The sequence below is a fragment of the Harmonia axyridis genome, chromosome 5 (genome assembly GCF_914767665.1).
Source record: "Harmonia axyridis chromosome 5, icHarAxyr1.1, whole genome shotgun sequence".
NCBI lineage: Eukaryota > Metazoa > Arthropoda > Insecta > Coleoptera > Coccinellidae > Harmonia > Harmonia axyridis.
In genome coordinates this window covers 4,329,063-4,343,301 of record NC_059505.1, presented here as the reverse complement: position 1 = coordinate 4,343,301, position 14,239 = coordinate 4,329,063, and the positions used below count along the sequence as shown (strand labels likewise).

At 32.9% G+C, this 14,239-nt stretch overlaps 2 protein-coding genes across 8 annotated transcripts in view; one reads left to right on the top strand and one right to left on the bottom strand.

Moving 5' to 3' along the window:
• LOC123681041 (NADPH--cytochrome P450 reductase) overlaps positions 1–5,560 on the top strand; it is a 32,295-nt gene extending 26,735 nt beyond the window's left edge. For both annotated transcript variants that reach the window (XM_045619229.1, XM_045619228.1), the window contains exons 6-8: positions 1,993–2,184; positions 2,422–3,489; positions 4,953–5,560. In XM_045619229.1, the coding sequence (XP_045475185.1) occupies positions 1,993–2,184; positions 2,422–3,489; positions 4,953–5,097 (1,405 nt within the window). In that variant the 3' untranslated portion in view covers positions 5,098–5,560. The remainder of the gene's footprint in view (positions 1–1,992; positions 2,185–2,421; positions 3,490–4,952) is intronic.
• Positions 5,561–8,848: 3,288 nt separating this feature from the next.
• Positions 8,849–14,239, bottom strand: part of LOC123679953 (A-kinase anchor protein 1, mitochondrial-like) — a 46,589-nt gene continuing 41,198 nt past the window's right edge. For 5 of the 6 annotated variants that reach the window (XM_045617547.1, XM_045617545.1, XM_045617549.1 and 2 more), the window contains 5 exons: positions 13,351–13,752; positions 12,328–12,517; positions 12,014–12,229; positions 10,775–10,905; positions 8,849–10,366 (listed from right to left, as the gene is read on the bottom strand). In XM_045617547.1, the coding sequence (XP_045473503.1) occupies positions 10,229–10,366; positions 10,775–10,905; positions 12,014–12,229; positions 12,328–12,517; positions 13,351–13,752 (1,077 nt within the window). In that variant the 3' untranslated portion in view covers positions 8,849–10,228. The remainder of the gene's footprint in view (positions 10,367–10,774; positions 10,906–12,013; positions 12,230–12,327; positions 12,518–13,350; positions 13,753–14,239) is intronic. The other variant, XM_045617551.1, reaches the window with a different exon arrangement.

Sequence of the window (14,239 nt, the reverse complement as noted above, 5' to 3'; positions counted from 1 at the left end):
ATGTAAGTCAGAAAAGGAAAAATTCATTTCAGAAAATATAAATTGGAATTGGGATTTGCTAATTTTGAATTCAGAAATACGTAATTGTACTTCAGAATTGGTAACATGTAGACTTCATAAAAAAATGAATAGTTATGTCTATGTAATACCTGTGTTGCATATTGTACTGGTACCTCACATTTGCTAGGTACTGTTCTGAAATACAATTTTCCTTTTTTGAAATATAATTTGCTGTTTCTGAAATTCAATTCACTATTCTGAATTGTAACTTTGTTCTTCTAAATTCCAAATTCTTAATCTGGATTTCAATTTCGTTTTCCTAAGATTAAATTAACTATTCTGAAATCCAACTTTTTTTTCTGAATTTTTCTTCTTATTCTCAAGTTCCTTTTTCGGAAATTGAACTTTGATTTTCTGAACTACAATTGGAAATGGTGTAGAGTAAGAGCCTGTGGACGTCAGTCTTTTACGTCAAAAGTGTAATGAACGTGTATAAAAAAACAGATTCAACTAGTTATGTCACATGTTTGCAAATTAGACGTGAATCTTGAAGGACGTGTTTTTATGACTCATTTACTGTCGTTTGAGCCATATCAAGTGACAACCAAAATTCAACAGTTTACGAGATATTTGAGTTCTTGTGATTTTTGAAAGATTTCTCACCTTACATCATTTTTCGTAAATTTTTTCTACGTTGACCAATTTTGATTGAAATTTCGGATTATTTTCGTGGCCAGCGAGTAGTCCGGATCTAACATTATTAGAATAGACGAAGCAGCGAGAAGATTGAGATAAATTCCAGGCGGAAAGTAACAACTGAAGATATAAGAAAGAGTGTACGTGCTTGTATAAGGAACGGTGGAAGTCATTTCAAACATATATTTATGAACAAATTTTTAACTGAAATTTTGAGTTCAATTGTAATAAAGAAAAATGTATAATTCATTACTTTCTTTTATTTGCTTATTTCCCATTTCAAATCAAAACCTTCTTCTTCTTCTTCGGGTGCCTATTCGTTCCGAATATTGGCGATCATCCTGGATATGATAACTTTATTCACGGCCGCTCTGAATAACTCGGTAGTAGTTTTCAGTAGTTCAAAACCTGCTGAAACAAAACTATTGTCTGCATTCTAACGAAAACTTTTTTAGGAAATGAAGAAGGAATTAGGCAAGTTTTTAAAATCATTTTGTCACATTTAAATTGAGGAATTCGGAAGTTGCAGGCAAATTCATATTAGAAATTTACTATGTATTCTTTTCTTCATATACCAACTTTCAAATCATACTAATTCTCATTCAATACCTAATATAGCCTAGTTTTGTTTTTTTAATACCTACATGTCGCATCCTTTTTTGATGAAAATAATCCAAAATGTGAATCAAACTTGATCAACGTAGTAAAAATTGACGAAAAATGAGGTGAGGTGACCATTTTTTTTTAAAACACAAGGAAACAGTTGATTTTCTGTTACCAATAAACATGGCTCAATCGACAGAAAATGAGTGATTCTAACATTTCCACAAGATTCACGTCTAATTTGGAAACACTCTGTATATAAAAGATGAAAAGCAGATTTTACTTGGGCATCTATCGCCTCTTAAAATCCGTTCTCCAAGGGAAAGTCTATGGTAGTAGAGGACCAGGAAGAAGACGTATATCATGGCTTAAAAATTTAAGGACATGGTTCTCGAAAACTACTACCGAGTTATTCAGAGCGGCCGTGAATAAAGTTATCATATCCAGGATGATCGCCAATATTCGGAACGAATAGGCACCCGAAGTTAAGTTATCTATCGAACTATGCTATCTTAATTTACAGTGTACACTTCCAAATCAAATAAATCATTTAAAATAGGTTATAAAATGCAAATAAATAATTTTAATATCTATCCACTTCTATTTTGTGGTTATAAAAACAAACATATAAATGATCATCTTATGCTAAAAGTAAACGATTATGTTATGCTAAAATCTAAAATTCTCTTCAAGCATCGAGGAAGATTTCATCACGTGGAAAGACAAGTTCTGGCCGGCAGTATGCGAATACTTTGGAATAGAATCTACCGGAGAAGAAGTGAACATGAGACAGTACAGACTCAAAGAATACAGTCCTGATGATCCTCCTAAGCGCCTCTTCGTTGGAGAGATGTCAAGATTGCTGTCTTTGAAGAACCAGAGGCCGTAAGTATAACATTTGAATAATTTAAAATATAAACGCACGCATGAAATAAATTCTCAAAAAGACCAACATTTAGTTCGATACAAGAAGTTACTAGCCTTCAACTCATAAGAGTCGGAAATGAAAGTAGTTTAGGCTCATGTTTCTTGGAAGTTTGTTTTCATATAAATTATCATCGGTTTGTTAGTCTGTCATAACTATCGTTTTCGGCTCAAATATTAACAGGGAATTGTTTTCAGAGCCTACGACGCTAAGAACCCATTCCTCTCAAGGGTTATGGTCAATAGAGATCTCCACAAGACAGGCGATCGTACCTGCATGCATATCGAATTCGACATTGAAGGTTCCAAGATGAGATACGATGCAGGCGATCACTTGGCGGTATATCCAGAGAACAAAACCGAATTGGTAGAAAAACTTGGTAGTTTACTCAGCAAGAATCTGGAAACCGTTTTCGAACTGGAAAACATGGATAAAGAATCTACCAAAAAACATCCTTTCCCATCACCATGTACCTACAGGACTGCTCTGACCCATTATCTGGATATAACCAGTAACCCCAGAACTTACGTTCTGAAGGAGTTGGTAGAGTATTGTACTGACCCGGCGGAGAAGGACAAATTGAAACTTATGTCAAGTAACACTGCCGAGGGTAAAGCCTTGTATCACAAGTGGATCAGCGAGGACAATAGGAATATTATTCATGTACTGGAAGACTTACCGTCCTGCAAGCCCGATCTTGACCACCTTTGCGAATTGTTACCCAGACTGCAACCACGTTACTACTCTATATCATCTTCGCCAAAACTCTACCCCAACTCCGTTCATATTACTGCAGTTGTGGTGCAGTATAAAACACCAACAGGAAGGGTGAACAAAGGAGTTGCTACAACATGGCTGAAAGAAAAGATACCCCAAGAAGGAGCGGAGCCTTATAAAGTACCAATCTTCATTAGGAAATCCCAGTTTAGGCTACCGTCAAAAACCAAAACTCCAATCATCATGATCGGACCCGGTACTGGATTTGCACCGTTCCGTGGGTTCATCCAAGAAAGGAATGAAGCTAGGGAGAGTGGAAAGCCGGTGGGAGATACGATCCTCTACTTTGGATGTAGGAAGAAGAGTGAAGATTACATATACCAAGAAGAACTGGAGGCATATGAGAAGAGCGGGTTACTCAAGTTGCATCTGGCTTTCTCTAGGGATCAACCGGAAAAGGTTTATGTATCGCATCTGTTGGAGAAGAATGCTGATGAACTTTGGAACGTTATCAAAGAGGAAAGTGGAGGAAATCTATACATTTGTGGGTAAGTTGAGAAAAATTTCTATGTTTTCTGCAAACGGTAAATTCAAAGAAAATTTGAACATAACAATTTGGACTATAAAATAAGATGTACGAACAAGTTTGGTTGCGAAATAAATTTAAAATATATATTTTCAATTTTCAACTGCTAGAATTAACATTATATTCTACATAAACTGCAAATTAATTGAAGATTGGCTACTTTTTCGAAGAACTCTTTGATTATAATTTGAAATTATATTATTCAAGATCAGATTTTCTACTACAGGACTCAACACTTCTTTTTTCAGTTAATTGTTTTCTCTTATTGTATTTCTATTTCCTTTAAGAGAGATTACCACTACGTGGGTTTTTTGCGTTTTGGTCAGACTTTGGTACCCATTCATTTCCCCTCTGGCGCTTCTGCGATGCAATCAATTTCAAAGAGCCACAAAACATTATTCGAAAAATTAACTTGAAAAAAAAATAATAAGCGAATATTTTAAATATCTATTTTACAATATATGTAAAAGGTGTTTTTTTAGAGCTAAAGAACTTTAAATTGCAATAAAACAACGATGGATTATTCGAATGACATGAATTTTATTTATCCGCAAGATAATCTTGTGGCATTACATTTTAAATATGATTTCTGGCATATGACCGCCACAGCTGGCTCGGATGTAGTCCAATCTGGACGTCCAATTTTCGATGACTTTTTTCAACATTTGTGGTCGTATATCGGCAATTACACGGCGAATGTTGTCTTCCAAATGGTAAAGGGTTTGTGGCTTATCCGCATAGACCAATGACTTTACATAGCCCCACAGAAAGTAGTCTATCGGTGTTAAATCACAAGATCTTGGAGGCCAATTCACAGGTCCAAAACGTGAAATTATGCGGTCACCAAACGTGTCTTTCAATAAATCGATTGTGGCACGAGCTGTGTGACATGTTGCGCCGTCTTGTTAGAACCACAGCTCTTGGACATCATGGTTGTTCAATTCAGAAATGAAAAAGTTAGTAATCATGGCTCTATACCGATCACCATTGACTGTAACGTTCTGGCCATCGTCGTTTTTGAAGAAGTACGGACCAATGATTCCACCAGCCCATAAAGCGCACCAAACAGTCAGTTTTTCTGGATGTAACGGTGTTTCGACATACACTTGAGGATTAGCTTCACCCCAAATGCGGCAGTTTTGTTTGTTGACGTAGCCATTCAACCAGAAGTACGCTTCATCAGATCCATTATTTTCGAAATAAAATTGCACTATTTGCAAGCGTCGTTCAGGCGTGAGTCTATTCATGATGAATTGCCAAACCAAACTGAGAGTAAGTCACTTGACAGCTGTTAAATCGGTCGCCATCTTGAACAGTAATGCCAACTTAAAGTTATATACCTTGAAAAAAACACCCGTTAGAATTGTCTGTATTTAATTTATGAATGATCTCAAACGTTATTATTCATTAAATGTGTATTTACAGAGATGCTAGAACCATGGCCGCCGACGTTAGGAATATCATCCTGAAAGTAATTCAAGAAAAAGGTTCTATGACGGAGCAACAGGCCTCATCTTTCATGAAGAAAATGGAAACGCAAAAACGATTATCGACAGACGTCTGGAGTTAATCAAAACGCAAATTTAGAAATGATTTTCACTAAGGATAATAGAAAATAAATATTTTTATGAAAGCGCAAATACCTTATCAGAGGAATTTGTTTATCAAGGAGAAAGTTTGATATAACAAACTTGAGATAACTATGTGATTCATTGGAAATTCTTCCATCAAATTTGTATGGGCATCGGTATAAATTGAAATCAAACTCACATTAACAATTTACAATGAAAAATATTATTTCGATAGATTTTATTAAATTATTTTTTCCATAAGTTTTTGGAAATAATTGGGTAAATTTGCCGAAAGTCTGCCATTTAGCATATTTACCGAATTAAATTTTACACCATTTTTTTTTCAGGTTCATATTTTGTCATTGTAAATTGGTTATATGCTCATTGTAAACAATGAGCCAAGGAATTGTTAATTGGTTCCTTGGAATCAATCTGTACATAAATACATTTTATTTAAATCAATTCATGATGGTAATAATTCCAAAAACCCAAAAGTCAGATACTCCTTATCCTAATATCGGTTAAGAATATGCCGAAATATTCAATAACGAAAAAGCAACAAAATGGTAAATTTATTTCTATGATGAACCATAGCAATTTTTAGTGATATTTTTGTAACCAGAAATGAAGCCGCAACTAGAAGTTCATGGCCTACTTCGATGTCAATAATTCCTGAATGGACTGTACATTTGCTCTGAAAAGGCGAAGATTAGCTAAAGCTACTCTTAAACTCTTAACCTTTTCAGTTTACAAGATAAAAAAAACAAAAATAACATTTTACAATTTCAATTGATTTGATTATCAGTAGAAGAGAAAAAAAAATAAATAATAGACATTTTTTGATTCGATTGTTCCTTAGTTGGAGGTACGAAGAAAAATGAAAAATGCCTTGAATAATTTTAAGAATAAAATGTCCTATACATAGGCCCGCAAATGCTATGTTTTCGAGATACAGGGTGTTTCTTGAGTCCTACTTTTTTGTGATGCAAATAACAGTTTATCGAATCTTTATTGATCTTCTCTACATATTGGATAAATAAGTACCGAAACTTATATTTAATTATTTATTCATCTTATAATAATTTGAATTTTCCTGAAGATTACTGAAAAATTGTTTGACAAGAACCGATAAAAAACCACAAAGTGTAGTACTGGACCAGAGTTTCTTTTTACATTTTTCTTAACTACCAGTGGTTCACCAAAATGAAGGTCTGGTGGAAAGAAGCGTGCACCCTTCCAGAAAAAATATCATCCTGTAGATTGGCATTAAAAAAAAATAAATATTTTGTGAAGGGAAGGTACTATATGGGAAAAAAACTTGAACTTTAACATTTGTATCTCGAAAACAAATCGTTTTCGGAGGACTTTATTTCTTAAAATGATCCGAGGAATCTGTCACTTTCGTTTGTACCTTCGATTCAGGAACATCCTGTATAGTCAAGTCCAAACTGATGTCTTTACAAATGAATTGAAATTTGAATGAAACACATTCAATTGTAAAATATAGTACAGACAATTTTTCGATTCGAAGTTCAGTTCTTTTATAAATGGAGAATTAATATTTTGTAACTAGAATAATACAAAAAACCGAAAACAACGGGTAAGTGTATACCGATAACGAATGCAAAAATCACAGATGGCAAAACAAGGGGGATGCCGACAATACGGGTAGATAAAGGAAAATAATAAACCTCTGACATAGACGTGCTCGTAGTGCAATAAAAATAATCATCTCAAAAGAGATAATAAACTCATAAAACGTAAAAGGGTCTGATTTTTTGCTAGCGTGTCGATTTTAAAGAAAAGTAAAAAGTATTGGTTCATTTTATGGAAAAGTTTTCGTTCTTTGTCTTTGAGAGAATTTTGAAATTTTATATTTTGGAAATCTTGGGTGGGGAGGTAATTACCTCCAGTGCCTCCCCCATTTCTACGCCCTTGTCATCGATAATTATTATTAGTAACACATCTTGAGTTGAAGACAAGCCTATCTTCTCTGAATCAGATTCTCACTATTTTATTTATAACGGACAATCCAATTATACAATTACAGAGAGAATATCCTAGATAAAGAAAAATAAGCATACATGCGTACACAAGACAGCAGTCATGGTGAAAAAAAAAAATAATAATGATAAATGAAACTAAAACACACGAAAATCATATCCAAAAACAAAAATTCCTATCAGGAACATACGATGGCTGAGGTGGTATCCGGGTCACAGATCCTCTCCAGGCAACCAATTATACTCGAAAGCGTTTTGTGTGCCGCCTATTCAATAGTTCCTGCTCCTGATATACCTTCTCGGTCTCATATGTTTATGTTACAAAATTCAAACACCAAATTCTCGATTCTTTGTTCGAATTTATTCATTTCACACACGAAAATAATATCCAAAATCAAAAATTCGTATCAGGAACATATGATGAATGAGGAGGTATCCGGGTAGCAGATCTTCTACAGGCAACCAATCATACACTAAGACGTTTTGTGTGTTGCCTATTCGATTGTACTCCTGCTCCTGATATACTTCCTCGGTCTCATATGTTCCTGTTACAAAATTTGTAAGTCAAATTCGTGTTGTTTCGTTCGAATTTACCCATTTCACACACGAAAATCAAATCCTTACACAAAAATTCGTATCAGGAGCATATGATGAATGAGGAGGTATCCGGGTAGCAGATCTTCTACAGGCAACCAATCATACACTAAGACGTTTTGTGTGTTGCCTATTCGATTGTACTCCTGCTCCTGATATACCTCCTCGGTCTCATATGTTCCTGTTACAAAATTCGTACGCCAAATTCTTGTTGTTTCGTTCGAATTCACCTATTTCACACACAAAAATCAAATCCTAACACAAAAATTCTTATCAGGAACATATGATGAATGAGAAAGTTATCCGGGTAGCAGATTTACTACAGGCAACCAATCATACACTAAGACGTTTTGTTTGTTGCCTATTCGATTGTACTCCTGCTCCTGATATACCTCCTCGGTCTCATATGTTCCTGTTACAAAATTCGTACGCCAAATTCTTGTTGTTTCGTTCGAATTTACCCATTTCACACACGAAAATCAAATACTAACACAAAAATTCGTATTAGGAACATATGATGAATGAGGAAGTTATCCGGGTAGCAGATCTTCTACAGGCAACCAATCATACACTAAGACGTTTTGTTTGTTGCCTATTCGATTGTACTCCTGCTACTGATATACCTCCTCGGTCTCATATGTTCCTGTTACAAAATTCGTACGCCAAATTCTTGTTGTTTCGTTCGAATTTACCCATTTCACACACGAAAATCAAATACTAACACAAAAATTCGTATCAGGAACATATGATGAATGAGGAGGTATCCGGGTCGCAGATCTTTTATATGCAACCAACTGTTTTTCTACAACTTGATGTCTCAGTCTGAATAATTTTATCGATTAACAATTTTTCCTTATCGGTGTCTTTTAGTTGATTTTAATACTTGTCAGTTGGAACTATATTTCTAGACAAAAAAAATTATTTATAGAAAAGAAATATCAGATGGTGAAGTTTTGGTAAAATGTTGTCATTATCGCGATATTTATATTAGATTGTTTTCATCAAGTTACTTTTGACCTTTAGTTTATTTCACACTGTGCCTTCATGAAATGTTGGCAATTAAATTCATCATTTAAAATTTCCATTAAATGAGGATTGATTCCAAAATATGTTCAGGATTATTAGGGGTTTGTAGACAATTCAAACACAAAAATTTGAGTAAAGTTTTATTATTTAATTTTAAGTCAAAAAATGTATATATATAATATATAAAAGAACTCCGTATTTACAATAGTCATCATAATAGTGAGAGAAAATATACTTAAGCAATACCCATATCAATTCCACGAAAATAATAATCTTATGCAGAAAAACTTAAATAATAGGACAACTGAATAAATTAACAGAATCATCTAAATCAACAACATAAAAAAAAACAAATACATGTATAAGTAAAAGCATTGATCAAAATTTTCCTAGCAAAAATATAATTCTTCAATAGGCCAAGTTTTGTCAGTTATGTTGTAGACTTAGATATCAGAGATATTTCCATTATGAAAAAACCCCAATACAATGTACATTGTACAGCTAACACTACTTTATTTTCATAACATATTAGGTACAATATTTACAAAGTTACATCAGTATACCCAAAATTAGGAATAAATTTTTCTGGAAGACTATATCAAGTCAATATGCGCTGTTGTTTGAGATAGGCATGAATAAGTAGCAAGGAGTTCAAATAAATTTGGGTACAAGCGAGTACCCAACGTTTCATCGTCTATTAATCTGTATTTATCAAAATTCAAAAAATATATATTTTTTTTTTTGGCAGTATCTCTATCATCTGAAGAGGACGATGATCATTTGAACAAAAGAAATTTCCACCAGTAAATTAATTACACGCAACAGAATGAACCGTTCACGAAAATCAAGTAACAAATATACATAGTGGCAAAATCAAAATAAATTATTCTGAACGAAGAATCGACACTTCCTCTAAAATAAGTTTTCGAAATGATAAGTAAATGCCAAGAGTTTTAGAATTATACAGTAAAAATTGACGAAACAATAAAATACGAAATAAATACTAGTAAAATTTACCGACACTTCTAACAAGCATCATACTACTAAAGATATTGCTCAATATACAAAAAAGAACTGTAGTTCAATTCATAAAATAAATCATTATGTAACGATGAAATCTAAAACTAAAAATCACAATATAAGATTGAGACCACGACTATATGTTCTCAATTGTTATTAATATTATTCACAAGAGCTAATATCGAATTACTTAACCTAAATATATGCAAATCAAATAAAAAAAAAAAAAAAACGAAACAGAAATCTAATAATCATTTAAAAATCGTTAACAACTTTCAACTTTAATTATCAGTCGATTACCTAAACTTAATATCAAATAATGTTTAAAAATTAATGAGAGTTTTATATACACAATGAACAACTGAAATATATCAGTTTAGTGAATCTGATAAAAATTGAGCTGTTAGATGATCTGAAGACTGCAGAAAATTTCGTTTTTTCAAGACCTGATGTTTAGAAAACATCTTTTCATACATTTTTTATACATTCAACACTCTACAGGTGTTCTGGTATCAACCTGTGTGGATGTGGATGGAATTTCTTCAACCTGTGTGGATGTGGATGGAATTTCTTCGATCCATGTGGCATATCCTTGTTTCACTAGTTCTAGATTTATCCATATTGCCTGAAAAATATTTAAATGATGTTTTGATCACCGTATTCAAGTAAATTTAATATACGTTTCAAATTGGCTACCATTTCGCAGTACAAAAAATAATATTGACAAAAAAATGTACAAAAAACTATAAAAACTCAAATCATTCTAAGCTATAATGATGATGTTAATTTTATGGAAAAACTAGGAAAAATTCAACAGTTTGGCAGCGATGCAAAAAAACAATTCAAAACCTCATAGAACTACAAAAATGAATCGAGTATAGATAATTCAAGAATTAGTTACCAAAGAAACCACTACAAATACAAAATAATTCGAATTGACCATATTGAAATGCTGCTGCGGTAATGATGGTAGTGTAGCGATAGTCGAATAAAAAAAAAATACCGAAAATGTGCCTCTATTGGGAAATCTTACCTGATTGTTACAAAAAACTTGGCAGTTGACTAAAGGAATGTTATCTTCTGTGAATGCCACAACATGTGTGTACAGCATAACTCCACGAGTTAAATTAGATACTAATGTGTGGGCTTCTTGACACCATTCACCTGGAAAAATAATATTTTGTTTAATGGATTTGGTTCATACTTGATGATATTTCGTTGTTTGGAATAAAAGTAAAATTGCTTCAAATTTTGATGATAGATTAAAAACTCGTGAATACAACATATAAACAAACTAATTAGAAAAAATGTGAAAAAATTTTTTTTTACAAATAAAATGAAGCTTTTTTCAAATTGATCATTTTATTTCGAAAGTCTTCCAAAACATAATTCAATATCAATAAAAGCTGCAAGGAGTATATGAAAAATAAAGAATAGTTATTTATAACACAAGTGCAGTAGTCATTGATATTCTTCCATGAGTTTTTGAATGGACTAGTGTTAGAATTAGCCTTTCATACAAGTATTAAACAATATATTCACCCTAATTCATTGAATTTTGATTGAAATTAATGGAATATTTCCATGGTTGGCAGAACTGTTCTCTATATCACAATTTTGACAGATAATAGATATATCTAAGATGCATAGAATCCCTGGTGTGTGTACTGATTCGATTTTGTTCAAGACTTTTTGAGATATCCTCCTGTTGCTTTGTTGTTCTACTTCACCAGAGTTCTGTAGGGTGGCGCTTTCAGAAATGTTCGATTTCCCGCTATATGATTTTAGACTTTAAAAACTTCCACAATTACAATTCAGTTCCTATTGAATATGATGACAGAGTATAGAAGATTGTTACGAGCACAGAATATAAAATATTATTGTTCTATATTCAAAGGTCACGAGAGCCAAGAATCGAGAGAAATGTCAAATATTAACGATGTATGCGCCATCTGAAACAGACGCGATCCCTCCAAAATCAAGTAGGTATAAATCTGAAAAATATCCCGTTTTGTCTGAAATTTTACAGGTATAAGTAAACACACCAGGTTTTCTATGCATCTTAGATATAATATGTATGACAGGAATGTTCCGAGTACCAAGATATAATGTTAAAATATAACCATGAAATTTGTGTGAAAAAGATATTCCAGCATGAATTTGTTCAACGAGATATTGTAGAATGAACGGATTTGCCGCAGAATTCAACAGAAAAAAATTCAGTTTTCCAGCAAAAGGTTTAAAATGAATAATTATTTCATAGATCACTTACCACCAACAGGTGCAATGTTTGCTAGGAAACATTCTGTGGCTTGGAAGGGCACACCCATCAAATCTGATCTTAGCTGTTTCAACTTCGAGAAAGGTACATGAGCATATCCACCGAAATCCAAGGGCTTAACAAAAGCGGTTTCATTCTCTTCATCTACTGACAGAATTATTGCTCTATTCCAACTTTGGAAGGTGTAGGCTATACACATATTATTCGCTGCAAATTAGAAAAGAAACAAAGCAATGTTAAATCGTACAGAACAATGAAAAATGTGACGGAAGTTGAATATCAAAAACTGGAAACAGTTAACTCACCTGTAATAGGCATTGGTAAAAGTGGTGCTTCATCACTGTCGTAGTCTTTATTCATAGTATTGTGTATGTGCATGAAATGAGGGTAAGTTGGGTGGAATTGTTGCTGAAGGAATAAGTGATTCGGTCTAACCATACAACTTATATATGTTTCCACATTTATCCCAGCAGGCAACATCAACTGTGGAGTATACTGAAATTAATTCTTTTTATTAGTATCTCGTCTTAAAATATCCCTAGCTATGAAAAAATCATCTAAAAGAATAAATTATATTAAGTATATCAAAAATAAAGAACTTTCTTGACATAATCAATTAAATATTCTCTACAATGAACCCAATGGGAATAATAACAAAAGAAAACTTAAAATGAAAAATTAAGCACAGAAATGTAATAGTAACCACAAATACCAACTGGTCTGTAATGAATGCCCTGCATTTTATGCAGACAGAGTGTCAGGTGCTCAGAGGGACGGAGCTTATGTGTAGATGGAGGATATTTGTGCAAGTTCAAAATAATTATCCATAATGCAAGTGCAAAAAACATTGATATTCTTCCACGAGTTCAAAATACAAGAACTATCCACGAACTAGCGAGTTTTTGAATGAACAAGCCTTCTGTACAAGTATTATAAATTATTTTTTTTAATACACTGAATTTTTATTGATAACTGGAATATTTCCATAAATATCGTTCAGTGATTTTTGTATTGAAAAATGTCGGTTGGCAGAACTGTTTTCTGTATCACAGACATTAGATAAATCTGAGACAGGAGAGTTTAGAATACCAACATATAGTAATGAAATATAACCATGAAATCACTACGGCTCTAACTTTTGAAGTTGTCGACTGATTTAGAGTATTTTTTTATTTCCCACTGAACATCAGTAGGTTAATTTTTGTGCGCATGTTCTACAATAACACACCCCCATTCATTGTTGTAATTTACGAATATCGAGAAAAAGAGCAAGTTCAGAGGAAAAAATTAGGTAGATAACGTGTAACAAACATAATCATAGTACTTACGCAATGTTCTGTTCGAGTAATATCGTGCGGTAAAAATTGCTCTAATTTTTCTTTCGGGAACCTGTGTCTGATCATTTTCAGAGCTTTCTTTATTGCTACTTCGGTACCATCCACAATACAAATTTTATTTTTCTTGTCTTGAGGATGGTCCTTTACAATAACATGAGCATTAGTTTTTGTATAAATCAAATTAACGAAACATCCTCTTTTTCCGATAAGTTTGCCCACTAGATCCTTGTTTAGTAAGAATTCATAGAAAGATTTAACGTTTCCTGCAGCTGCAGCTTCTGCTTCAGATTCAGGTTCTGGTCCAGATTCTGCTTCGGCCTTAGTGGACAGCTCTGGTTGTGGTGGAGGGGTGGTGATTTCATCACTGCAACCTTTTCCGCTATCATGAGAATTCTGAAACAAGAGGGGAACTGATTAATTGAATGAATAACAAAAATTGGCAATTTGAATTGGCAAAAGGTTCCCGTATTGAATAAATTTAAATGGATGGACCTAAGATAGCTGAAAAATCTTTATTACATTTTCAAGAATGAATGATTTCATGTTACTCACTAACTATCCAGAAACAAACTACCATTTTAAATAATTAACGTGAAAGATAACTAGAATAATAGTAGCATTTTTCATATCCTGATAAGAGAACTAGCAAAAATGAAAATTTAAAATAGATAAAAGCACAATTAGTTTAAATTGAAGTACCTAAAATTTAAAAGAGAAAAGAAATTATATTGAAATATTGCGGTTTTCAATATTGATAGGAATTCTGAAAATATATCTATATTTTTATATTTTTCTATATTTAATACATAACACATAATATACAGGGCTCATTTATAAATTTTTTTGTTAAAAAATTGTCTTCTATCAATTCAGTTGAACA